Raw genomic sequence first — 25,470 nt, forward strand, 5'->3', positions numbered from 1 at the left:
AGGGATGGGCGCCCAGCATCCACTACGGACTACGAGAAATAGATTTATCGGTAAGTAAAATCTTATTTTCTCTGACGTCCTAGTGGATGCTGGGACTCCGTAAGGACCATGGGGATTATACCAAAGCTCCCAAACGGGCGGGAGAGTGCGGATGACTCTGCAGCACCGAATGAGAGAACTCCAGGTCCTCCTCAGCCAGGGTATCAAATTTGTAGAATTTAGCAAACGTGTTTGCCCCTGACCAAGTAGCTGCTCGGCAAAGTTGTAAAGCCGAGACCCCTCGGGCAGCCGCCCAAGATGAGCCCACCTTCCTTGTGGAATGGGCTTTTACTGATTTTGGCTGTGGCAATCCTGCCACAGAATGTGCAAGCTGAATTGTACTACAAATCCAACGAGCAATCGTCTGCTTAGAAGCAGGAGCACCCAGCTTGTTGGGTGCATACAGGATAAACAGCGAGTCAGATTTTCTGACTCCAGCCGTCCTGGAAACATATATTTTCAAGGCCCTGACAACGTCAAGCAACTTAGAGTCCTCTAAGTCCCTGGTAGCCGCAGGTACCACAATAGGTTGGTTCATGTGAAATGCAGAAACCACCTTAGGTAGAAATTGAGGACGAGTCCTCAATTCCGCCCTGTCAGAATGAAATATCAAGTAAGGGCTTTTATATGATAAAGCCGCCAATTCTGACACACGCCTGGCTGAAGCCAAGGCTAACAGCATCGACACCTTCCATGTGAGATATTTTAAGTCCACAGTGGAAAGTGGTTCAAACCAATGTGACTTTAGAAAACTCAACACCACATTGAGATCCCAAGGTGCCACTGGAGGCACAAAAGGAGGCTGTATGTGCAGCACCCCTTTTACAAATGTCTGAACTTCAGGTACTGAAGCCAGTTCTTTCTGGAAGAAAATCGACAGGGCCGAAATTTGAACCTTAATGGACCCTAATTTTAGGCCCATAGACAGTCCTGTTTGCAGGAAATGAAGGAAACGACCCAGTTGAAATTCCTCTGTAGGGGCCTTCTTGGCCTCACACCACGCAACATATTTACGCCAAATGCGGTGATAATGTTTTGCGGTTACGTCCTTCCTGGCTTTGACCAGAGTAGGGATGACTTCTTCTGGAATGCCTTTTTCCCTCAGGATCCGGCGTTCAACCGCCATGCCGTCAAACGCAGCCGCGGTAAGTCTTGGAACAGACAAGGCCCCTGCAGTAGCAGGTCCTTTCTTAGAGGTAGAGGCCACGGTTCGTCCGTGAGCATCTCTTGAAGTTCCGGGTACCAAGTCCGTCTTGGCCAATCCGGAACCACGAGTATAGTTCTTACTCCTCTCCTTCTTATGATTCTCAGTACTTTTGGTATGAGAGGCAGAGGAGGGAACACATACACTGACTGGTACACCCACGGCGTTACCAGAGCGTCCACTGCTATTGCCTGAGGGTCCCTTGACCTGGCGCAATATCTGTCCAGTTTTTTGTTTAGACGTGACGCCATCATGTCCACCTTTGGTTTTTCCCAACGGTTTACAATCAGGTGGAAGACTTCTGGGTGCAGTCCCCACTCTCCCGGGTGAAGGTCGTGTCTGCTGAGGAAGTCTGCTTCCCAGTTGTCCACTCCCGGAATGAATACTGCTGACAGTGCTATCACATGATTTTCCGCCCAGCGAAGAATCCTTGCAGCTTCTGCCATTGCCCTCCTGCTTCTCGTGCCGCCCTGTCTGTTTACGTGGGCGACTGACGTGATGTTGTCCGATTGGATCAACACCGCCTGACCCTGAAGCAGAGGTTTTGCTTGACTTAGGGCATTGTAAATGGCCCTTAGTTCCAGAATGTTTATATGAAGAGACGTTTCCAAGCTTGACCACAGGCCCTGGAAATTCCTTCCCTGTGTGACTGCTCCCCAGCCTCTCAGGCTGGCATCCGTGGTTACCAGGATCCAATCCTGAATGCCAAATCTGCGGCCCTCTAGTAGATGAGCACTCTGCAGCCACCACAGGAGAGACACCCTTGTCCTTGGCGACAGGGTTATCCGCTGATGCATCTGCAGATGCGATCCGGACCATTTGTCCAGTAGATCCCACTGAAATGTTCTTGCATGGAATCTTCCGAATGGAATCGCTTCGTAAGAAGCCACCATTTTCCCCAGGACCCTCGTGCACTGATGCACTGAGACCTGTCCTGGTTTTAGGAGGTTCCTGACTAGCTCGGATAACTCCCTGGCCTTCTCCTCCGGGAGAAACACCTTCTTCTGGACTGTGTCCAGAATCATTCCTAGGAACAGTAGACGTGTCGTTGGAATCAGCTGCGATTTTGGAATATTTAGAATCCACCCGTGCTGACGTAACACTACCTGAGATAGTGCTACTCCGACTTCTAACTGTTCCCTGGATCTTGCCCTTATCAGGAGATCGTCCAAGTAAGGGATAATTGAAATGCCTTTTCTTCGTAGAAGAATCATCATTTCGGCCATTACCTTGGTAAAGACCCGAGGTGCCGTGGACAATCCAAACGGCAGCGTCTGAAACTGATAATGAAAGTTTTGTACTACAAACCTGAGGTACCCTTGGTGAGAAGGGTATATCGGGACGTGGAGATAAGCATCTTTGATGTCCAGAGACACCATATAGTCCCCTTCTTCCAGGTTCGCTATCACTGCTCTGAGTGACTCCATCTTGAATTTGAACCTTTTTATGTAAGTGTTCAAGGATTTCAGATTTAAAATTGGTCTCACCGAGCCGTCCGGCTTCGGTACCACAAACAGCGTGGAATAATACCCCTTTCCTTGTTGCAGGAGGGGTACCTTGATTATCACCTGCTGGGAATACAGCTTGTGAATGGCTTCTAGAACTGCCTCCCTGTCGGAGGGAGACTTTGGTAAAGCAGACTTCAGGAAACGATGAGGGGGAAACGCCTCGAATTCCAGTTTGTACCCCTGCGATACTACCTGTAGAATCCAGGGATCCACTTGCGAGTGAGACCACTGCGCGTTGAAATTTTTGAGACGGGCCCCCACCATATCTGAGTCTGCTTGTAAAGCCCCAGCGTCATGCTGAAGACTTGGCAGAAGCAGGGGAGGGCTTCTGCTCTTGGGAAGCGGCTGCATGGTGCAGTCTTTTTCCTCTTCCTCTGCCCCGGGGCAGAAAGGAGTGGCCTTTTGCTCGCTTGTACTTATGGGAACGAAAGGACTGAGATTGAAAAGACGGTGTCTTTTTCTGCTGATGTGGAGTGACCTGGGGTAAAAAGGTGGATTTTCCAGCCGTTGCCGTGGCCACCAGGTCCGATAGACCAGCCCCAAATAACTCCTCCCCTTTATACGGCAATACTTCCATGTGCCGTTTGGAATCCGCATCTCTGGCAGAGATGGACATAGCACTTACTCTTGATGCCAGGGTGCAAATATCCCTCTGTGCATCACGCATATATAATAATGCATCCTTTAAATGTTCTATAGTTAACAAAATATTGTCCCTATCCAGGGTATCAATATTCTCAGTCAGGGAATCCGACCATGCGACTCCAGCACTGCACATCCAGGCTGAGGCGATTGCTGGTCGCAGTATAACACCAGTATGTGTGTATATACTTTTTAGGATATTTTCCAGCCTTCTATCAGCTGGTTCTTTGAGGGTAGCCGTATCAGGAGACGGTAACGCTACTTGTTTAGATAAACGTGTGAGCGCCTTATCTACCCTAGGGGGTGTTTCCCAACGCGCCCTAACCTCTGGCGGGAAAGGATATAATGCTAATAATTTTTTAGAAATTAGCTGTTTTTTATCGGGAGAAACCCACGCTTTTTCACACACCTCATTTATTTCCTCTGACTCAGGAAAAAATATTGGTAGTTTTTTCTCACCCCACATAATACCCTTCTTTGTGGTACTTGTAGTGTCAGAAAGGTTCAATGCCTCTTTCATTGCCGTGATCATGTAACGTGTGGCCCTACTGGACATTACGTTTGTCTCGTCACCGTCGACACTAGACTCAGTATCTGTGTCAGGGTCTGTGTCGACCCACTGAGGTAACGGGCGTTTTAGCGCCCCTGACGGTGTCTGAGACGCCTGGACAGGCACTAACTGATTTGCCGGCTGTCTCATGTCGTCAACAGTTTTTTGCAAATTGCTGACATTATCACTTAATTGTTTAAATACAATCATCCAGTCAGGTGTCGACTCCCTAGGGGGTGACATCACCAACGCAGGCAACTGCTCCGCCTCCACATAATTTTCCTCCTCATACATGTCGACACACGCGTACCGACACACAGCACACACACACCGGGAATGCTCTGATAGAGGACAGGACCCCACTTAGCCCTTTGGAGAGACAGAGGGAGAGTCTGCCAGCACACACCCAGCGCTATATATATATACAGGGATAACCTTATATAAGTGTTATTCCCTTATAGCTGCTGTTAATTATTGTTATTTGCTGCCAACAATGCCCCCCCTTCTCTTTTTTACCCTGATTCTGAAGCAGGACTGCAGGGGAGAGTCAGGGAGCCGTCCTTCCAGCGGAGCTGTGAGGGAAAATGGCGCTTGTGTGCTGAGGAGATAGGCTCCGCCCCTTCACGACGTCCTTATCTCCCGCTTTTTTGTGTAAAATGGCAGGGGATTAAAATACATCCATATAGCCCAGGAGCTATATGTGATGTATTCTGTTTTGCCACCTAAGGTATTCTGTTATATTGCGTCTCAGGGCGCTCCCCCCCCAGCGCCCTGCACCCTCAGTGACCGGAGTGTGAAGTGTGCTGAGAGCAATGGCGCACAGCTGCGGTGCTGTGCGCTACCTTAGTCTGAAGACAGGATGTCTTCTGCCGCCGATTTCACCGGACCTCTTCGTCTCTTCTGGCTCTGTAAGGGGGACGGCGGCGCGGCTCCGGTGACCCATCCAGGCTGAACCTGTGATCGTCCCTCTGGAGCTAGTGTCCAGTAGCCTAAGAAACCCGATCCACTCTGCACTCAGGTGAGTCCGTTTCTTCTCCCCTTAGTCCCACGATGCAGTGAGCCTGTTGCCAGCAGGACTCACTGAAAATAAAAAAACCTAACTAAACTTTTATTCTAAGCAGCTCAGGAGAGCCACCTAGATTGCACCCTTCTCGGCCGGGCACAAAAATCTAACTGAGGCTTGGAGGAGGGTCATAGGGGGAGGAGCCAGTGCACACCACCTGATCCTTAAGCTTTTATTTTGTGCCCTGTCTCCTGCGGAGCCGCTATATCCCTATGGTCCTTACGGAGTCCCAGCATCCACTAGGACGTCAGAGAAATGTTGGTGCTCTAAATCAATGTCTGTGTGGTTACACCCAGACACTGGGAAGCTTACAAGCTGCAGAGCAGGCATGTCAAACTCAAAATCTCAACTGGCCCGAATAATCAAGGTCCAAGGACCCTATTCAGTAAGACTGCAAATTCTGCTTTTTAGGCAGCCCTGCCATTCAGTAAGACTGCAAATTCTGCTTTTTAGGCAGCCCTGCCATCACATGGCAGGGCTGCCCAGTATGCGCCATAATTAGTGCCCGGTCTCAGAAATTAGGGAAGCCTCCTGCTGCCGCAGCCTGGCTTTGATGGCAGGAGGCCTGTTGCCATGCTCTTGATCGGAGCGGCTGCATGTGACATCACGCAGCCACCCCTATAATGCTCACGCCACGCCCCCCATTTGTGCCGCCATGCCCCCTTTTCCCTGCTACTGCCCCTGCAACACTTCGTCTCCGCCTTGAAAACAGAACGTTGCCGCCCCCCTCCTGCTCTGTGAACGCCTCTGCCTGTCAATTAGGCAGTGGCGTTCGCATTTACTGTGGGTCACCAGCAGAAAATGCGGCACATGCGCAAGAAAGGCCCTGCGCATGTGGCCGCCATGCAAACACAGAAATTCTGGTTGGATTGCGATTCGCGATCCAACCTGAACGAGGTCCTAAGTCTTGTGTGGAAGAGCTGTGATATTCCCCCTCATATTGTATCATACCCCCCCAACTGTACCTTTTTGGCAGGTACAGTACCTTTTTTTATGGTCTGTACTGATTTCTGACCCTCCAAACTTCCATTGAAAGTATGGAAAAGGGGGCGTTTCTCTGTGGCCACGCCCCCTTTTCTAATTTGTACCGATTTTATGTGTAAAATGTTGGAGGGTATGTTGTATATCACTGTGCAGTCCCCTCTACTCTTACTTTAATTAATATAACAATAACTCAGTTACAATAATAATATCATGCACCTCCCAAACAGCAAACTGTAAAAACCTGCGTATGAACATAAAATTTAGTATTGATCTGGGTGACAAGTTAGTTTCTTATTCGAGCTCCTGCTTTTTATTCAGAAAGTTTTGCAAGGATTAACTAGTTTTGGGCCACAAATTTGACACCTGAAATCAACAGAGGGTGGTCACTTACATATTTATGGCCCACTTGTATTTTGCCTAGTCCAACGCTGTTTTGGGCATGAAATACACTAGCAAAGTAAGTGGGCACACACACCATATTTTACCATTTTGAATAAGTAGCGGTAGTTTTGCAAGGGTTAACCAGTCTTGGCCCACAAATTTGACACTTGAAATCTGCAGAGGGTTGGGCGGCAGCAGCAGGTGTGAGTTGGAGGGCAGCCTGGGTGGAGGGAGGAAGTCCGTGCGTCTCATGCTGCTGCCGTAATCGGGGCGGGCCTGCAGTGGTGTACGTGATCGGGGGCGGTATAACGAGCCTTGCCGCCAGCCATTAGTTCCTGTCAGAGAAAGGACGGTACGGGAGGTGAGTGTGCACATGGCTGCTCTCTGTACGTTTCCCGTGCTGTAGGCGTCCGGTAAGCGGCCAGGCTGTGTGTTCAGTGCCCGCTGGTCTTCCCATTCATTCTATGTGCCCAGTAATCTGTCCCTGTGCTGTAGGAGTTCCCCGGCTACTGAGCTGCCGCTCCCCGAGCCGTGTAGCCAAGGTCGCCATGTGTCTGACAGGTTGCGGTTCCCCTGCGCCGCGGTGTGTGCTATTCTAGGAAGCTGCTGCCTCTCCCCTTGTCCCCCGCCGCCGGGTCACGTGTAAACCGGGGGCATACAGAGCGCCGCTGCTCTTATCCCCCGGCTCCTGGGCGGCAGCACACGTGCCTGCTACCCCCTGCACATGCAGCATGGGTAATGGGGCGCCCCGCAGCCGGCATTCACTATACTCCTCACAAAGGATGACACAATGACTGGTCGCTGTGCGAGGTTAGCTCAGGGCAATGAATGAACACTACAGGGAAATCAATGAGTGCGGGAAGTAATTCTGGGTTATTTACCAAATAGCTGTAGTTGTTGCATGCTACTGACCCATAGATATACAATTTGCAGCCTCAGACACATTGGTATGTTGCATGGCGCGGCAGTCGTGTGGTTTGTAGTGGGAGTCTGGTAATCGGCTTAGCCTGCGGAACTGTACAGTGCAATCTCGTTGTGAAATGTGACCTTCATGTGATTCTTGGAATTCTAGATTAAACAGGCCTACTCTGTGTACTCAGTCATGGAAGCAGGATCTGCTGGCGTGCATGCCAGTATGCAGGGACCTGCAATTTAGTTTCATTATGGTTGTTTGCATGGTGTCCGGTCTCTAGGTTGACCACTATTGGTAGATGGTAAGGTTGACATTGTTTCTAGGTTGACATGACAAAAGGTTGAATTGAGGTTTTTTTTTGGTGTGTGTGTGTGTATGTGTTTTTTTTTTTTTTTTTTTACTTTTTCATACTTTACGATCCATGTGGACTACAGTTGGGAACGGTAACCTGTGCCGAGCGCAGCGGAGTGAGGCACCTTGCCCAAAGCATGGCTTCCCGGTCGCTGTACGGAGAAAATGACACCAAAAAAGTGAAGAAACTCATGCTGACACTGTCAAATCGACCTAGAATCCATATTGACCTACTTACTGTTGACCTAACTCTTGCGACCCTCCATACCACACCTGTTTGCATGATCTCCTCAGTATTTAGATTTGTTACCTTGTAGTGAGATTTAAGCCCCAAACACACTGGATGATATGAACGATAATTTTTTTTTTAAATATTTTTTTTTATAAGATCTATCGTTCATATCATCCAGTGTGTATGGTTGAACAATGTGCGCACCCGCGGGTTGTTGTTCATCCATGATCTACAGAACATGCAGTTCTATGTTAACTATATCTTTGAGCTGCATGTTCGGGGAGGGGTGGGGGATGATGTCATTGAACGATATTGTTCAGTGTGTATACACTGGCAGTCTCCCCTAATTAGCGATCAGCGATATAGCGCTGATTGCTAACTAACTGAGGTTGCCCAGTGTGTACCTGGCTTTAAGTCCAGATTTATCAAGCCTTGGAGAGTGATAAATTGCACAGTGATAAAGTACCAGCCAATCAGCTCCTAACTGTTATTTCTCTATCGTCCTAGTGGATGCTGGGGTTCCTGAAAGGACCATGGGGAATAGCGGCTCCGCAGGAGACAGGGCACAAAAAGTAAAGCTTTTCCAGATCAGGTGGTGTGCACTGGCTCCTCCCCCTATGACCCTCCTCCAGACTCCAGTTAGATTTTTGTGCCCGGCCGAGAAGGGTGCAATTCTAGGTGGCTCTCATAAAGAGCTGCTTAGAGAAAGTTTAGCTTAGGTTTTTTATTTTACAGTGATTCCTGCTGGCAACAGGATCACTGCAACGAGGGACAGAGGGGAGAAGAAGTGAACTCGCCTGCGTGCAGGATGGATTGGCTTCTTGGCTACTGGACATCAGCTCCAGAGGGACGATCACAGGTACAGCCTGGATGGTCACCGGAGCCGCGCCGCCGGCCCCCTTGCAGATGCTGAAGTAAGAAGAGGTCCAGAATCGGCGGCTGAAGACTCCTGCAGTCTTCTAAAGGTAGCGCACAGCACTGCAGCTGTGCGCCATTTTCCTCTCAGCACACTTCACACGCAGTCACTGAGGGTGCAGGGCGCTGGGGGGGGGCGCCCTGGGAGGCAAATGAAAACCTATTAAAAGGCTAAAAATACCTCACATATAGCCCCCAGAGGCTATATGGAGATATTTAACCCCTGCCTGTATTCACAAAATAGCGGGAGACGAGCCCGCCGAAAAAGGGGCGGGGCCTATCTCCTCAGCACACGGCGCCATTTCCTCTCACAGCTCCGCTGGTCAGGACGGCTCCCAGGTCTCTCCCCTGCACTGCACTACAGAAACAGGGTAAAACAGAGAGGGGGGGCAAATTTAATGGCAATATCTTGATAAATATAAAGCAGCTATAAGGGAGCACTTATTATAAGGCTATCCCTGTCATATATAGCGCTTTTTGGTGTGTGCTGGCAGACTCTCCCTCTGTCTCCCCAAAGGGCTAGTGGGTCCTGTCTTCGTTTAGAGCATTCCCTGTGTGTCTGCTGTGTCGGTACGTGTGTGTCGACATGTATGAGGACGATATTGGTGTGGAGGCGGAGCAATTGCCAAATATGGGGATGTCACCTCCTAGGGGGTCGACACCAGAATGGATGCCTTTATTTGTGGAATTACGGGATAGCGTCAACTCGCTTAAGCAGTCGTTTGACGACATGAGGCGGCCGGACAATCAATTAGTGCCTGTCCAGGCGCCTCAAACACCGTCAGGGGCGGTAAAACGCCCTTTGCCTCAGTCGGTCGACACAGACCCAGACACAGGCACTGATTCCAGTGGTGACGGTGACGAATCAACCGTATTTTCCAGTAGGGCCACACGTTATATGATTTTGGCAATGAAGGAGGCGTTACATTTAGCTGATACTACAGGTACCACTAAACAGGGTATTATGTGGGGTGTGAAAAAACTACCTATAGTTTTTCCTGAATCAGAAGAATTAAATGACGTGTGTGATGAAGCGTGGGTTGCCCCTGATAAAAAGCTGATAATTTCAAAGAAATTATTGGCATTATACCCTTTCCCGCCAGAGGTTAGGGAGCGCTGGGAAACACCTCCTAGGGTGGACAAGGCGCTAACACGCTTATCAAAACAAGTGGCGTTACCTTCTCCTGAGACGGCCGCACTTAAAGATCCATCAGATAGGAGGATGGAAAATATCCAAAAAAGTATATACACACATGCAGGTGTTATACTACGACCAGCTATAGCGTCTGCCTGGATGTGCAGTGCTGGGGTAGTTTGGTCAGAGTCCCTGATTGAAAATATTGATACCCTGGACAGGGACAATATTTTACTGTCGTTAGAACAAATAAAGGATGCATTTCTTTATATGCGTGATGCACAGAGGGATATCTGCACACTGGCATCACGGGTAAGTGCTATGTCCATTTCGGCCAGAAGAGCTTTATGGACGCGACAGTGGACAGGCGATGCGGATTCAAAACGGCATATGGAAGTTTTGCCGTATAAAGGGGAGGAGTTATTTGGAGTCGGTCTATCAGATTTGGTGGCCACGGCTACAGCCGGGAAATCCACCTTTCTACCTCAAGTCACTCCCCAACAGAAAAAGGCACCGACTTTTCAACCGCAGCCCTTTCGTTCCTTTAAAAATAAGAGAGCAAAGGGCTATTCATATCTGCCACGAGGCAGAGGTCGAGGGAAGAAACAGCAACAGGCAGCTCCTTCCCAGGAACAGAAGCCCTCCCCGGCTTCTACAAAAGCCTCAGCATGACGCTGGGGCTTCTCAAGCGGACTCGGGGACGGTGGGAGGTCGTCTCAAAAATTACAGCGCGCAGTGGGCTCACTCGCAGGTAGATCCCTGGATCCTGCAGATAATATCTCAGGGGTACAGGTTGGAATTAGAGACAGATCCACCTCGCCGTTTCCTGAAGTCTGCTTTACCAACGTCCCCTTCCGAAAGGGAGACGGTTTTGGAAGCCATTCACAAGCTGTACTCTCAGCAGGTGATAGTCAAGGTACCTCTTCTACAACAAGGGAAGGGGTATTATTCCACTCTATTTGTGGTACCGAAGCCGGATGGCTCGGTAAGGCCTATTCTAAATCTGAAGTCCTTGAACCTGTACATAAAGAAGTTCAAGTTCAAGATGGAGTCACTCAGAGCAGTGATAGCGAACCTGGAAGAAGGGGACTTTATGGTATCCTTGGACATCAAGGATGCGTATCTCCACGTTCCAATTTACCCCTCACACCAGGGGTACCTCAGGTTCGTTGTACAAAACTGTCACTATCAGTTTCAGACGCTGCCGTTTGGTTTGTCCACGGCACCTCGGGTCTTTACAAAGGTAATGGCCGAGATGATGATTCTTCTTCGAAGAAAAGGCGTATTAATTATCCCATACTTGGACGATCTCCTAATAAGGGCAAGGTCCAGAGAACAGCTAGAGATGGGATTAGCAATATCTCAAGAGGTGCTAAAGCAGCACGGATGGATTCTGAATATTCCAAAATCCCAATTAATGCCGACAACTCGTCTGCTGTTCCTAGGGATGATTCTGGACACGGTTCAGAAAAAGGTTTTTCTTCCCGAGGAAAAAGCCAAGGAGTTATCCGACCTGGTCAGGAATCTCCTAAAACCAGGAAAGGTGTCTGTACATCAATGCACAAGAGTCCTGGGAAAAATGGTGGCTTCTTACGAAGCAATTCCATTCGGCAGATTCCATGCAAGGTCGAGCCTGGAAAAGTCTCTTCACATAAACATTCTGGAACTAAGAGCAATCTACAATGCTCTAAGCCAGGCGGAACCTCTGCTTCAAGGAAGACCGGTGTTGATCCAGTCGGACAACATCACGGCAGTCGCCCATGTAAACAGACAGGGTGGCACAAGAAGCAGGAGTGCAATGGCAGAAGCTGCCAGGATCCTTCGCTGGGCGGAGAATCACGTGATAGCACTGTCAGCAGTGTTCATCCCGGGAGTGGACAACTGGGAAGCAGACTTCCTCAGCAGACACGATCTTCACCCGGGAGAGTGGGGACTTCATCCAGAAGTTTTCCACATGCTAATAAACCGTTGGGAAAGACCAATGGTGGACATGATGGCGTCTCGCCTCAACAAAAAACTGGACAGGTATTGCGCCAGGTCAAGAGATCCGCAGGCAATAGCTGTGGACGCGCTGGTAACACCTTGGGTGTACCAGTCGGTGTATGTGTTTCCTCCTCTGCCTCTCATACCAAAGGTATTGAGAATCATAAGGCAAAGCGGAGTAAGAACGATACTAGTGGCTCCGGATTGGCCAAGAAGGTCTTGGTACCCGGAACTTCAAGAGATGGTCACGGACGATCCGTGGCCTCTACCTCTAAGACAGGACCTGCTTCAGCAGGGACCGTGTCTATTCCAAGACTTGCTGCGTTTGACGGCATGGCGGTTGAACGCCAGATCCTAAAAGGAAAAGGCATTCCAGAAGAAGTCATTCCTACCTTGATTAAGGCAAGAAAGGAAGTCACCGCGAAGCATTATCACCGCATTTGGCGGAAATATGTTGCGTGGTGCGAGGATCGGAGTGCTCCGACGGAGGAATTTCAACTGGGTCGTTTCCTACATTTCCTGCAATCAGGATTGTCTATGGGTCTCAAATTGGGATCTATTAAGGTTCAAATTTCGGCCCTGTCAATATTCTTCCAAAAAGAATTGGCCTCAGTTCCTGAGGTCCAGACTTTTGTCAAAGGAGTACTGCATATACAGCCTCCTGTGGTGCCTCCGGTGGCACCGTGGGATCTAAATGTAGTTTTAGATTTCCTCAAATCCCATTGGTTTGAACCACTAAAAGATGTGGATTTGAAATATCTCACATGGAAAGTGACTATGTTACTGGCCCTGGCGTCCGCCAGGAGAGTATCTGAACTGGCGGCTTTATCTTATAAAAGCCCTTATTTAATTTTCCATTCGGATAGGGCAGAGCTGCGGACGCGTCCGCATTTTCTCCCTAAGGTGGTATCAGCGTTTCACCTGAACCAGCCTATTGTAGTGCCTGCGGCTACAAGCGACTTGGAGGACTCCAAGTTGTTGGACGTTGTCAGAGCTTTAAAAATATACATTTCAAGGACGGCTGGAGTCAGAAAATCTGACTCGCTGTTTATACTGTATGCACCCAACAAGTTGGGTGCGCCTGCTTCTAAGCAGTCGATTGCTCGTTGGATTTGTAACACAATTCAACTTGCACATTCTGTGGCAGGCCTGCCACAGCCTAAATCTGTTAAGGCCCATTCCACAAGGAAGGTGGGCTCATCTTGGGCGGCTGCCCGAGGGGTCTCGGCATTACAACTCTGCCGAGCAGCTACGTGGTCAGGGGAGAACACGTTTGTAAAATTCTACAAATTTGATACCCTGGCAAAGGAGGACCTGGAGTTCTCTCATTCGGTGCTGCAGAGTCATCCGCACTCTCCCGCCCGTTTGGGAGCTTTGGTATAATCCCCATGGTCCTTTCAGGAACCCCAGCATCCACTAGGACGATAGAGAAAATAAGAATTTACTTACCGATAATTCTATTTCTCGGAGTCCGTAGTGGATGCTGGGCGCCCATCCCAAGTGCGGATTATCTGCAATACTTGTACATAGTTATTGTTAACTAATTCGGGTTATTGTTTAGGGAGCCATCTTTCAGAGGCTCCTCTGTTATCATACTGTTAACTGGGTTTAGATCACAAGTTGTACGGTGTGATTGGTGTGGCTGGTATGAGTCTTACCCGGGATTCAAAATCCTCCCTTATTGTGTACGCTCGTCCGGGCACAGTACCTAACTGGAGTCTGGAGGAAGGAGGGTCATAGGGGGAGGAGCCAGTGCACACCACCTGATCTGGAAAAGCTTTACTTTTTGTGCCCTGTCTCCTGCGGAGCCGCTATTCCCCATGGTCCTTTCAGGAACCCCAGCATCCACTACGGACTCCGAGAAATAGAATTATCGGTAAGTAAATTCTTATTTTTTCACACACAGCCTGTAACATGGCAGTTAGGAGCTGGTTGGTTGGTACTTTATCACTGTGCAGTTTATCCTTTGGGAAATCCCAGTTGCCCTTGAGATTGGGTCTGCTCCTCACTCTTTCATTAACACGCCCTTTGTCCTTCCCCACACTACCCACCAAGTTCACCATGTCTTTGAACAGCTATTGGGCAGTGTTCTCAATTATTAAAACTGATAGACTCTTCGATTGTAAATTAGGTATGTATAAAAAAAATATATATATTTTAATCCACTGCACTAGCCACTCCTAGATCTGGGGTGTATGTGATTATTATTTTCTTTATTTTAATATAAATCAGACTGTCCACTCACCATATGTGCACTATAATATTTTGCTCAAAACATTAAAGCTTGTAGAGTCTCTGATTTATTTGTATCTATATTATTAATGAACTCTGCACTCAATGTTGTAAAAGTAAGAAACGGCTTTCCAGATACAATTAAATACAATGGAAAATTGCTGCCACTCACAAAGAAAAAGAATGGTCACATGAACTGTATCTCTCAAACCATCCAGTGTTACAGTTAATATAATAAATTGTTAGAAACGTTCCTAACAAAAGTTCGTTAAACAAACTGAGCGCTCTTTCGCTCTTTAACATAAAAGGAAACGGAGCAGGCAGCAGAGTGCTATCTTTATACAGTCACCAATAGATACACTGCTAAACGGGTTAATCTGTTAATGATCACATACTGTACAATTAGTGTAAAATTTGGGAAAGCAGCTTTGTAAAAGGCCTGTCCATAATCCTTTCTAGTTTGTAGCTTTGAGGTGTGCCAGGTTTGAATTGTTGCCCAGCATTTGAGGCAGTTGGGGGAAGAACCTGTTTTACTGCTATTTTATATCCTTATGCTTTGAATACGTGACTACTAAATTAGAACATGGTGCCTGTAACCAAAGCACACCCTTACTCTGGGAGATGTTAATAATAATTACTTGTATAGCACCAGCATATTCTGTTCTTTACAACTGGGAAACAAAACGGTATAAAATATGATTGGATAATAAACAGGTAAGAGGGCCCTGCTCACGAGCCTGCAATCTATAGGCATTAACCAGTTCAACCCTCAAAGGGAGGTACGTACACACGTAGCAATGTCTGCTTCAATTCTAAGCAGTCTGACTAGATTGTTTAGAAAAGAAGCACACATCTCTCCGTGTGTATGCCCCATAGTGATGTGCGGTCCCGGACATTGCTGTTGCTGACCCTAGATTGGCACAATCTAGTCAGATTGCTCACTTCACCGCTGGGGAGTGGTGTGGGGGGGGGGGGGGGGGGGGAAGAGATCACTCAGCACACATCTTTGTGTGTAGCCAGTTCTGTAAAACATTTATGCCCTACTAGATCATAAATTGTATTGCCCATGAATAAATATTTTGTTATAAGCAATGGTCGGCTAATTTTTATTTTTTTTCTAGCAAATTTAACCACTTAATTGACACAACCTCCCCTCCTCCCCTTGAAACAATCTGGAATGGCTATTTTAGCTTACTTGCTCCTATTTTATTTGTTTTAAACTGCACAGGCTGCTGGCATATTCCTGCGTCGGGAGCTGTTGCCTGCTCCTTTCCCACCGCTGTAATTCCAGTCCCTGCCTAGCGCTGGCTAACATTAGCAGTCTTAAAGGGGGTGGGGAAGGGAAGATACGGTGAGCCACGATTGACTTGTCTTGGCTATCTTGAACTTTAAAAATGGGGCCACAAACTAACGGCAACTCGCTGAGCCATTTTTAAAGTGGGATACGCTGCCATTGTGTCCGTGGAGCAGCGTTACAAGCCTGACCACTGCTGCCCTTTGCCCTGCTGTTGCACTCTGCAGTAAGGCCTGAAGGGGAATGGATCCTCCAAGATTCAGGCACACAGCCTATGGGGTATATGCAATAGCGGGCGAATCGGCAAAAAAGGCGAATTCCGGGCCGTTTTCGCCTCCAAAAATCAATTCGCCTATGCAGTGCAGTCATTTTTCGCAAAAAAACGGCCCGTCAAAATTCGCCTTTTTTCAATTCGCGTTTTTCCGAATTCGCCTTTTCTGCAATGGTACAGATGCTGCAATTCGCCTCCAGCATATTCAATGCAAGTTTGGAAATTCGCCTGCAGTGCTTTTAGACAGCAAATTCGCGATTTTCCTTCCGCCACACTTTGGAGGGTGAAAACCAATAAAAAAAATTTAAACATGTTTTTTTTTGTGTTTTTTTTTTTGGGGAATAGTAGATCTATTTATATTAGAAGGGATTAGGTTTTTTTTTTTTTTTTGGGGGAGGCACAAATATTATTTATATATTTTTTAAAATAATATTTTTTTTTTTTATTGCTGGAACGTAAAATCAGAAAAAAAAAATGGCGTGGGGTCCCCCCTCCAAAGCATAACCAGCCTCGGGCTCATTGAGCTGGTCCTGGTTCTAAAAATGCAGGGGAAAAATCGGGCAGGGATCCCCCGTATTTTTAAAACCAGCACCGGGCTCTGCGCCTGATGCTGGTGCCAAAAATACGGGGGACAAAACGAGTAGGGGTCCCCCGTATTTTTAACACCAGCATCGGGCTCCACTAGCTGGACAGATAATGCCACAGCCGGGGGTCACTTTTATACAGTGCCCTGCGGCCGTGGCATCAAATATCCAACTAGTCACCCCTGGCCGGGGTACCCTGGGGGAGTGGGGACCCCTTCAATCAAGGGGTCCCCCCCCCCCAGCCACCCAAGGGCCAGGGGTGAAGCCCGAGGCTGTCCCCCCCCATCCAATGGGCTGCGGATGGGAGGGCTGATAGCCTTTGTTGTAAAAAAAAGATATTGTTTTTTCCATTAGTACTACAAGTCCCAGCAAGCCTCCCCCGCAAGCTGGTACTTGGAGAACCACAAGTACCAGCATGCGGGAGAAAAACGGGCCCGCTGGTACCTGTAGTACTACTGAAAAAAAAATACCCAAATAAAAACAGGACACAGACACCGTCGACAGTAAAACTTTATTACACACTGCCGACACACACATACTTACCTATGTTCACACGCCGACATCGGTCCTCTTCTCCATGTAGAATCCCAAGGTACCTGAAAATAAAAGATCAATATACTCACCTCAACAGGCTCCAGAGATAAATCCACGTACTTGGCAAAAAAAGAAAGCGCATTTACCCGCTCCATAACGGACTGAAAGGTGTCCCATGTTGACACATGGGTCACCTTTCCACGATTAAGATCTGACAGTGACAGTTGTCACTGACAGGTCTCTAAGCCAATCAGGAAGCGCAAATTCGTTGCGCTCACCTGATTGGCTGATCGCTGTGACAGCGCCTTGCAAAGCCGCTCCATTATATTCAATGGTGGGAACTTAGCGGCTAGCGGTGAGGTCACCCGCCGGTCAGCGGTGACCGGCGGGTGACCCCACCGCTAGCCGCTAAGTTCCCACCATTGAAAGTAATGGAGCGGCTTTGCAAGGCGCTGTCAGAATACAGACGGCGTCCAGCCAATCAGCTGAGCGCCACGGAAGTAGCGCTTCCTGATTGGCTGAAGGGACGTCAGTGACAGGAGTCACGTGATGTCCCGGCATTCGGGAGAAAGTAGTGTAATGTGAAAACATTACACTCCTTTCTAGTACGTATGGCTCGCTGATCGTTTTTTATTTTGCCAAGTACGTGGATTTACCACTGGACCTGGACCTCTGGACGGACGCTGGAAGGTGAGTATAATTTTTTGACAGGTACCCTCGGATCGTCGGAGATCGTTGCAGTCGGCGTGTCAACATAGGTAAGTATGTGTGTGTCGACGTATGAAATAAAGTTTTACTATCAAGGTGTGTGTGTCCTGTTTTTATTTGGGTATTTTTTTTTCAGTAGTACTACAGGTACCAGCGGGCCCGTTTTTCTCCCGCATGCTGGTACTTGTGGTTCTCCAAGTACCAGCTTGCGGGGGAGGCTTGCTGGGACTTGTAGTACTAATGGAAAAAACAATATCTTTTTTTTACAACAAAGGCTATCAGCCCTCCCATCCGCAGCCCATTGGATGGGGGGGGACAGCCTCGGGCTTCACCCCTGGCCCTTGGGTGGCTGGGGGGGGGGGACCCCTTGATTGAAGGGGTCCCCACTCCCCCAGGGTACCCCGGCCAGGGGTGACTAGTTGGATATTTAATGCCACGGCCGCAGGGCACGGCATAAAAGTGACCCCCGGCTGTGGCATTATCTGTCCAGCTAGTGGAGCCCGATGCTGGTGTTAAAAATACGGGGGACCCCTACTCGTTTTGTCCCCCGTATTTTTGGCACCAGCATCAGGCGCAGAGCCCGGTGCTGGTTTTAAAAATACGGGGGATCCCTGCCCGATTTTTCCCCTGCATTTTTAGAACCAGGACCAGCTCGATGAGCCCGAGGCTGGTTATGCTTTGGAGGGGGGACCTCACGCCATTTTTTTCCCTGATTTTACCGTTCCAGCCATTGGGCAGGAAGGCGAATTCACTACGCCCACTGCTCGCCGATTGGCCTGGATCCGCCTGCGGGAGGGGCGAATCGTTTTTTCATTGAATATAGTGAAACCAGCGTCCCGGCGACAGGGCTGCGGCTGGCGATAGCGGGCGAATCACACAGAGGCGGATCTAATGCCGCGATTCGCCCGCTATTGCATATACCCCTATGACTGGTAGCTTCACATCAACAAGGCTGGATTCATCTGGATCTAGCTTTGCCCAACTGAAGCAGCTGTTAACACACTGGCTGCTGGGTAGTGCCGCTGATGCTGAAGATCGTGTGCTGAGCTGCCGAGATCTGTTGCCAGCACTGGTCTACTTAAACACTGCAACGTTGGTTGACGGTCAGTTCTTATTTGACCTAACCAGGATTAGGTGAATGGATTGGTCAGGACGAAGTACACACTTGTTCAATATCTGGTGAGTCCTGAGGAGTAAACAAGTGTGTACCCAGCTTCAGGGACAGTCCAGTCACAGGCACACTTCATGTGGTTATAACCAAGATTATTGCTGTACCCTCCACCACCATAAATATTCCCTCTTTTAAATTCCTGCTTCTAGTTGCAGACTCATTGGTGGAATAGACTAGTTACCAGCCTATCAAAATGATGATACACCATAACAGAAATGTCAGTGGCGGCTGTGCCTGCCTGAATGAAGCAACAATTCTATTGCTCCTTTGAGGCCATCTAGTGGTCACTGGGGTGTAAAATACCAATTCCCACCATAGAGGTGAGGCATCTTATTATATAGGATTTCTCTCTTAGCCATGGGTGAGAGATACCATGGGGGTAAAGCAAGTGCTGGAGGAGGCTTGGCACTAAACCGGGTAACTTTTCAGGGCAGCCCTGGCTTCTCCCTCATGCTTTCCCCAGTATCTGTCCTGAAGGTGTCCATTTCCAAGGAAGGGGCATGTCACCCTGGTTTTGATTGTTAGGACAGACTCTTCAGTAGCATGAACTTTGCAATATTTGACACAGTACCCTATGGGAGGGCACATGGTTGCCAAGTAAACGCCTCCCCTTTAATTCTAAGTGTTTTGGGACTGGCTTAGTAATTTTGTCTGTCATTGTATTATATACTACTGTGTCTCTATTAAATGGATTGTACAGTGACCAAGGCTCACAAAGTATTAAACTGCATAAAAATTATGCAATTCTGTCCAATCTTTCTATTTGCAACAAAGACTTTGTAATGTATGGGGGCAAATGACAATTGACAATTTGCTTCCAAACACTGGAATACAGGCAAAATTGGTCATTTAGACAAATTGCTTAAATCGGATTGCTTTAGCCGAACTGTTTTTATACACTTTTTCTGCAATTCAGGAGCATATGGTTGTGACATTTGCTCCCAGACATTACCAGATTTTTGTTCCAACCAGCCAGATAGGACAGAATCTAATAGGCCCTACACACTGGCCGACAATCCTCAAAGATATGAAAGATCTCGTTCATATCTTTGAGTGTGGAGTCACCAGCGATGAACGATGTGCGGTCCTGCGCTCGTTCATCGCTGGTGCCCCCTGCCGCTGGGTTGGCCGTATCCGGGTCGATCAATGTGGGCCCTTTAGTGTGTATCCAGCTCTAGTCCTTACATTTTTTTAAAAAAATTTTTAGCGGAGCTCTTTTTGGGTCATAAAAAAACAAAACCTGAGAAGGAAGTAACGTGTGAGTTGCAGTACATTCAGCTTACATAAGTTCCAAGCAGAAAGGAACTGTATTTGCTGTGGTCAGTGGATGTTTGCCCTGTTGCCAATCATCTAAAGCCAGCAATACATCTAAGATGCAATTTCTTGTTCTGTATCTATTGGAAGACATTGATCGACAGTCCATTGGGGAATGTGCAGATTAGTGTCAGTCTCCTTATTCCCATCTGCAGAACGGGGAATTGCCCCGATAGCTGCTTAATGTATGGCCTCATTAGATTTACATGTCAGCTGCTCCACTATGAATCCCTATGAAATACAAATGCTGCTGCTTACTGTGTTTTATAGGAAGAATGATGAATACTTCAATGGGGCATGTCCAGTTTTGCCATTGCCGTATTGATCTGAAGCTGAACAGCTTTATACTCTGCTGTTCGATCTAATATTTGCACACTCCTGGGTTTCTTGTATGAGAGAGTGCTGCTTAACATTTGCTAGTGAAAAAGGGCCTGATTCAGAGATGGATGCAGTAAGCACAGCAGATGTGTCTTTGGACTGCTGCGTCCAAAGATGCAGTATCTGATCACACGGTGTGACCGTCGGCTATCTGAATAACCCTCAGATTACACAGGATGTCTTTGGAATTCACGCTGCTGAGGCCAGTAAATCTGTCTCAGAAGATTCATACACTGGCCTTGGCACTCCTCCTTTCATGGTTTCCAGCTCACCTAGTGGGTGCACAGGTGCAGTCATTACTCACTAACACGTTTTAAAAGATCCACAGATGAAGCTAATTACTTGATCCTGTGAGGAGACCTGGAAAACATGACCTGTTGGTAGCTCTCGAGGACCAGGGTTTGCCTACACCAGGGGTAGCCATGTCCAACTGATGGTGCCAGCCAAAGCGGATTTGAGCAGCAGATAAGTGTCTCAGTAGACAGCCCATTGACTGTAGCATTAGGTCACAGAGCTGCAGCCATCACAGTAGTGGCTGTGACAAAATTTGCAGCCACTTCTGCATTGCATCCACCTCTGAATCAGGCCTTAAGTCTTGTAGGGATAGTATTTACCAACCAAAAAGCCTTACCATCTGAAATTAGGGCTCCAGCTGCGCTACTGCCTAGGTTGGAAGGCTTTCATACTAGCTGGTATTTCCCAGTGCTCTACTAGGGTAAAATGTCCCCATGTAAGAATGTCTGCATGTAGTCTTGGTTGCCCATTGGTGACTTACCTGCTCCTGACAGTGTCGGCTGCACTAAGTCTTCCCGGTCCCGGTAGTCATGTGGCCATCACTTCCTGGTCAGACCTTGGCCTTCTGGTAAGTATATCTCCGCTATCCCTATTCAATAACCTTCCCAAACACTAGCCTGCCCACATGTTGCCTGTTGACATTTTAACAGTGTCAACTACAATGTGACTACATCCTGTGATAGGAAAGTTTTGTGTGGTAAAATGTCATTAAGCTATCTGGCTGTCCAAGTTCGATGTCTGTCCATCTCCATTAAAGTTGGAAAACGTTGCTGAACTCTAAACCTGGGTACACAACAACCAGCACCAGCCAGGGGCATAATGTCATAGCAGCGGAACACTCAGTGGAGGGTCCCCCTGACATCACATTAACCAACCCTAAAAACTGGTCAACCCAGGCTTGGAATTCCTCGGAAAGTGGGGACACCAAAAAATAAAATGAGGTTCCTCCTCCTTAGCAACAACAAGCCTTGGGTTATACCCCACACCCCTGGGGGTGGTCGGTGCTGGATCCATGGTATGTTAATATTATTCTTTACAAGCAGCCTTCCGATCCCAGTATGCTGGCAATTGTAGAACCACAGGTACCAGCATGCACAGACATTAAGGGCACCTAAATTGAAAAATTATTTTAATAGACAAGACACCTGCTCCCAAACAGTGGAAAATTATCGTTCATAATGTATGCATAATGTTTTCTTAATTGTAGGGATTTTCGGTTTCGATGAAGATGGAAAGCGCACGGTCTGCGGTTACAAATTTTGTAAGTGTCGCCCCCCCCCCCCTTTGAAATTGGTAAATGTACAGCATTGATGATTGATGTATGCTCCTTGCCAGTGCACATACTTATTGTCTAGTCAGTTAATAGAATTAAAGTTGCATTTATATCTCAATTATTGAGCAGGAACAAATGCAGTCCAGTAATTGTGCCCTCTTACAGACTAAGTTCATTTACAAAAAAAATAGTTTTTAATATGATTACCTATGTTTTCTAAGTGGTGGCTTTTGACATCGAAGTTTAAAACTGTAATAATTTGAAATGCAAAACATGCCTTGCATTACATTTAATATTGTGGTTTAAAGTTTAGGAGTCAAGTCGGCTCCACACAAGAATTCCAGGCTCATGGATTGCACTGCCTTTCTTCCCTCCCTATTTTTGTTGGGCAATTCTTTAGCACAGTATCTCAAGCCTGGTCCTCATGGAACTCTAACAGGGCATGCTTTCCACATCATATAGCTGGATCACAAATGTGTTAATTGACTAACACAGTAGAACTACAGGTGGTAATAAATATTCTTGAGGATACCTTGCATGGAAACATGCACTGTTGGGGTTTCATGAGGGTCGAATTTGAGAGACGCTGCTCTAGGACAATGGCCAGCAGACCTTGTACTGGGACCTGTGTTACAAACACTCGATTATGGGTTCCTTTTGGTGTTTGCATTACACACTACTCAGTGTAGCAGTGAAAATATTATGCATCTGTTATTTAGGAAAACTTTGAATGGAGTAGTCATCCAATACTGTTTTTATGTTAACTTCCTAAATTGCAAAGCTTCAACATGCCAGTTGTTGGCTTTATCAATGGGCAAGTGCTGAAGTATATTTGAAGATATGTTCTGCAGCTTTTCCATTATACATGTTATGAATCACTGTCCGGTTTTCTTTGTAGGCCTGGTCTGGTCAGGCCTTTCACCACCATTGTCTGCTTATTGCTCAGGTTACTGATTTGAAATAATACCACAGCAGTTTAACTACTTTTTTGGCAAAGGTTGTGTTTTTTTTTTTTTTTTTTTTTTCGGGTTTTTTTTTCTTCACCATAAATCTCTTCTATAGTGTACTGAATTATATTTTTATTTTATGTGTTTTTCTTTAGTTTGGCAGAGTGCCGTTGACGTATACCCGCTTCAGTTTGACACCGCAGACCGATGGAGATGGCAGTCAAGTGGAGATGAAATTAGCAGATGACGAAGAGTGTGGTGATCAGACACTGGGAGACCATCTTGTGCAGCACAGACAAAGAAACAATGGGTGTAAAAGTTGGTGCTTTAAAATCCTGGGTGCAGTTCTTCTGTTTTTGATAGGTAAGAACTACGCTTATCACACTTGATTGGTTAAACAGGTGCCAACACCTATTCTACAGTAGCAATATTGAAAAATCTGCATCATGTTAGCATTTTCAAAGATCAGTCGTAGAATTAGATGAGCAACATGAACATTTCAACACAGCCTGCGCTTTCATAATACACACACTTTATTATTTTGTAACCTTAACATTTGCCTTGTAGGATTTCTTATTGGATACTTGGTATACAGAGGGCATGAGACGTGCCTGTCCACTTCTGCTGCAATTGGCTCTGAAGTTAAAATTGATTCTAATGACGTGGACAATGACGTGGAAGGTGAAGATGATTTTCAAGTGGAAAGCAAAATGGATAAGCCCAGTATTCTTTATTGGAGTGATCTGAAGCCTATTTTGGATCGTAAAGTAGATAATATTCTCTTTGAGACCAAAATTGAGTGAGTAACCTTTGTTTTACTAATGTTGATTTCTCTTAAACAGATGTACGTGAACACTATTTTAAAATTACCTTTTAGACTTAAACGCAACCCGTCACGCATCACTCAACCCGTGTTCACTAGTATCTCCTCTAATTCCTGGGCTGCAGTGGGACATTCTGTGTGGGTTACATTATATAAATACAAAAATCCCTGAGATGGTCTCAACCACCTGCTCCTTTACAGAGCCCTGCCGTAGACTAGGGGTACATTTACGAAGCCTTGGATGGAGATACAGTGCACAGAGAAAGTACCAGCCAATCACCTCCTAGCTGCCATGTCACAGGCTGGGTTTGAAAAATGACAGTTAGGAGCTGACTGGCTGGTCCTTTATCTCCATCCAAGGCTTAGTAAATAGACCGCTAAGTGGTCACCTTGCCAGCAGCAGACATTGAAATCTGCCTAGGAATTCTCAGTGAGTGCATTGAACCAAAAAGAAAGTGGCTCCCAGGGATCGCTCACTTCTTAAAATTGGGGTCCTACCTGTTTTCTGGCTCCCATTGGAATAAAGGTGTGTGTTTTTTTGTTTTTGTTTTGTTTTTTAACATCTTATTGATGATTCAAATATGAAAACACAGACTTGATTTGGACACTACAAAAGTGTTGCAAGGGGGGGTGGCAGTGCTGCTGGGCTGTGTAACATACAGGACACTGCACCACAGCTGTAACTAGACATTTCGATACCCTTTTGGCAGAAAGTGAATTGCTGCTCCCCCTCCCATATTATAAATCAGGGACAGTGCATGCTGAGGGTGCGTAGCAAAAATGTAGGGGTGTGGCTTCATGGGGAAGTGGTGTGGTCACATAATAGCGCCAATTCACATTACACCACTCAGTAGTGCCGCTTATACACATTACACTAGATAGAACCTCCTATATACGCTTTGCGCCAGGCAGAGCACAGGGGAAGGGGGAGGGCAGTACTTGCATCCCTCCAGCACTACCCAGCTCCTCTGCCCTGTGGAGCTCCAATAGGGTATCGTGGAAGAGGAGCGTGTGGGAGGGTAAAAAGTGGTTTAGTCTAGTCCTCAGAATGATAGGAGACGATTACAATATAGAGAGACTGAACATGGGGCGGATCTGGTCCTGCAGGAGCTTCCCCCTATTCTTCTCCAGCGTGCCCATGTCACCCTCATACTGTATCACCTGCAGTCGCCTCTTGTCCCAACCACTTACCGCTGGCATCTTCCTGCTTCCTCCATAGTCTGACACCTGTAGCTTACCAGAGGGGCACCGTGGATTTCCTCATGTTACCAGCCGGCCCACGGAGGTCACAGCCCCAGCTACAGTACACACAGTAGGATTCCTGCCATGTGCGCGCGGGGCAGATGGCGGGGCGGGAGAGCACATTCTCCATGGTCTCCTCCCCTTCCAAGTTCCTCCCTCTGCTGTCATGGAGACTGAAATAGACTGACGGTGCTGCTGGTCAGAGCGCATCCTGAGGGACTGTGCGTTTTTTTTAGTTTGTTTGTTTTTTTAATCCCCACCATGAATTCTTGGGTAAAATACGAGCCATAGCGCGCTTTTGCGATCACTGAATTCTTAGTGGAGTGACACTCCAGTACTATACTTGGGCTACACTCCCTGTTCTACTGCTTGTGTAGAGGTATGATGCACTGATATTGACTAGTGCATACACTTTTTTTACTGACTATGCGCAGTAAATGAAAAATGCATTTTGCGCTTAGAACTTGTGTCCAACTTTACATTTAGACTCTAAGGGGTATATGCA

The 25,470-nt window shown here is 47.3% G+C and overlaps 1 protein-coding gene across 2 annotated transcripts in view; it reads left to right on the plus strand.

Annotated features, from left to right (window-relative positions):
* Positions 1 to 6,562: 6,562 nt before the first annotated feature.
* TFRC (transferrin receptor) overlaps positions 6,563 to 25,470 on the plus strand; it is a 99,783-nt gene continuing 80,875 nt past the window's right edge. Inside the window, exons 1-4 of one of the 2 annotated variants that reach the window (XM_063916515.1) lie at positions 6,563 to 6,784; positions 21,888 to 21,941; positions 23,056 to 23,263; positions 23,468 to 23,699. In XM_063916515.1, the coding sequence (XP_063772585.1) occupies positions 21,903 to 21,941; positions 23,056 to 23,263; positions 23,468 to 23,699 (479 nt within the window). In that variant the 5' untranslated portion in view covers positions 6,563 to 6,784; positions 21,888 to 21,902. The remainder of the gene's footprint in view (positions 6,785 to 21,887; positions 21,942 to 23,055; positions 23,264 to 23,467; positions 23,700 to 25,470) is intronic. The other variant, XM_063916514.1, reaches the window with a different exon arrangement.

Source organism: Pseudophryne corroboree, chromosome 4 (genome assembly GCF_028390025.1).
Source record: "Pseudophryne corroboree isolate aPseCor3 chromosome 4, aPseCor3.hap2, whole genome shotgun sequence".
Classification (NCBI taxonomy): Eukaryota; Metazoa; Chordata; class Amphibia; order Anura; family Myobatrachidae; genus Pseudophryne; species Pseudophryne corroboree.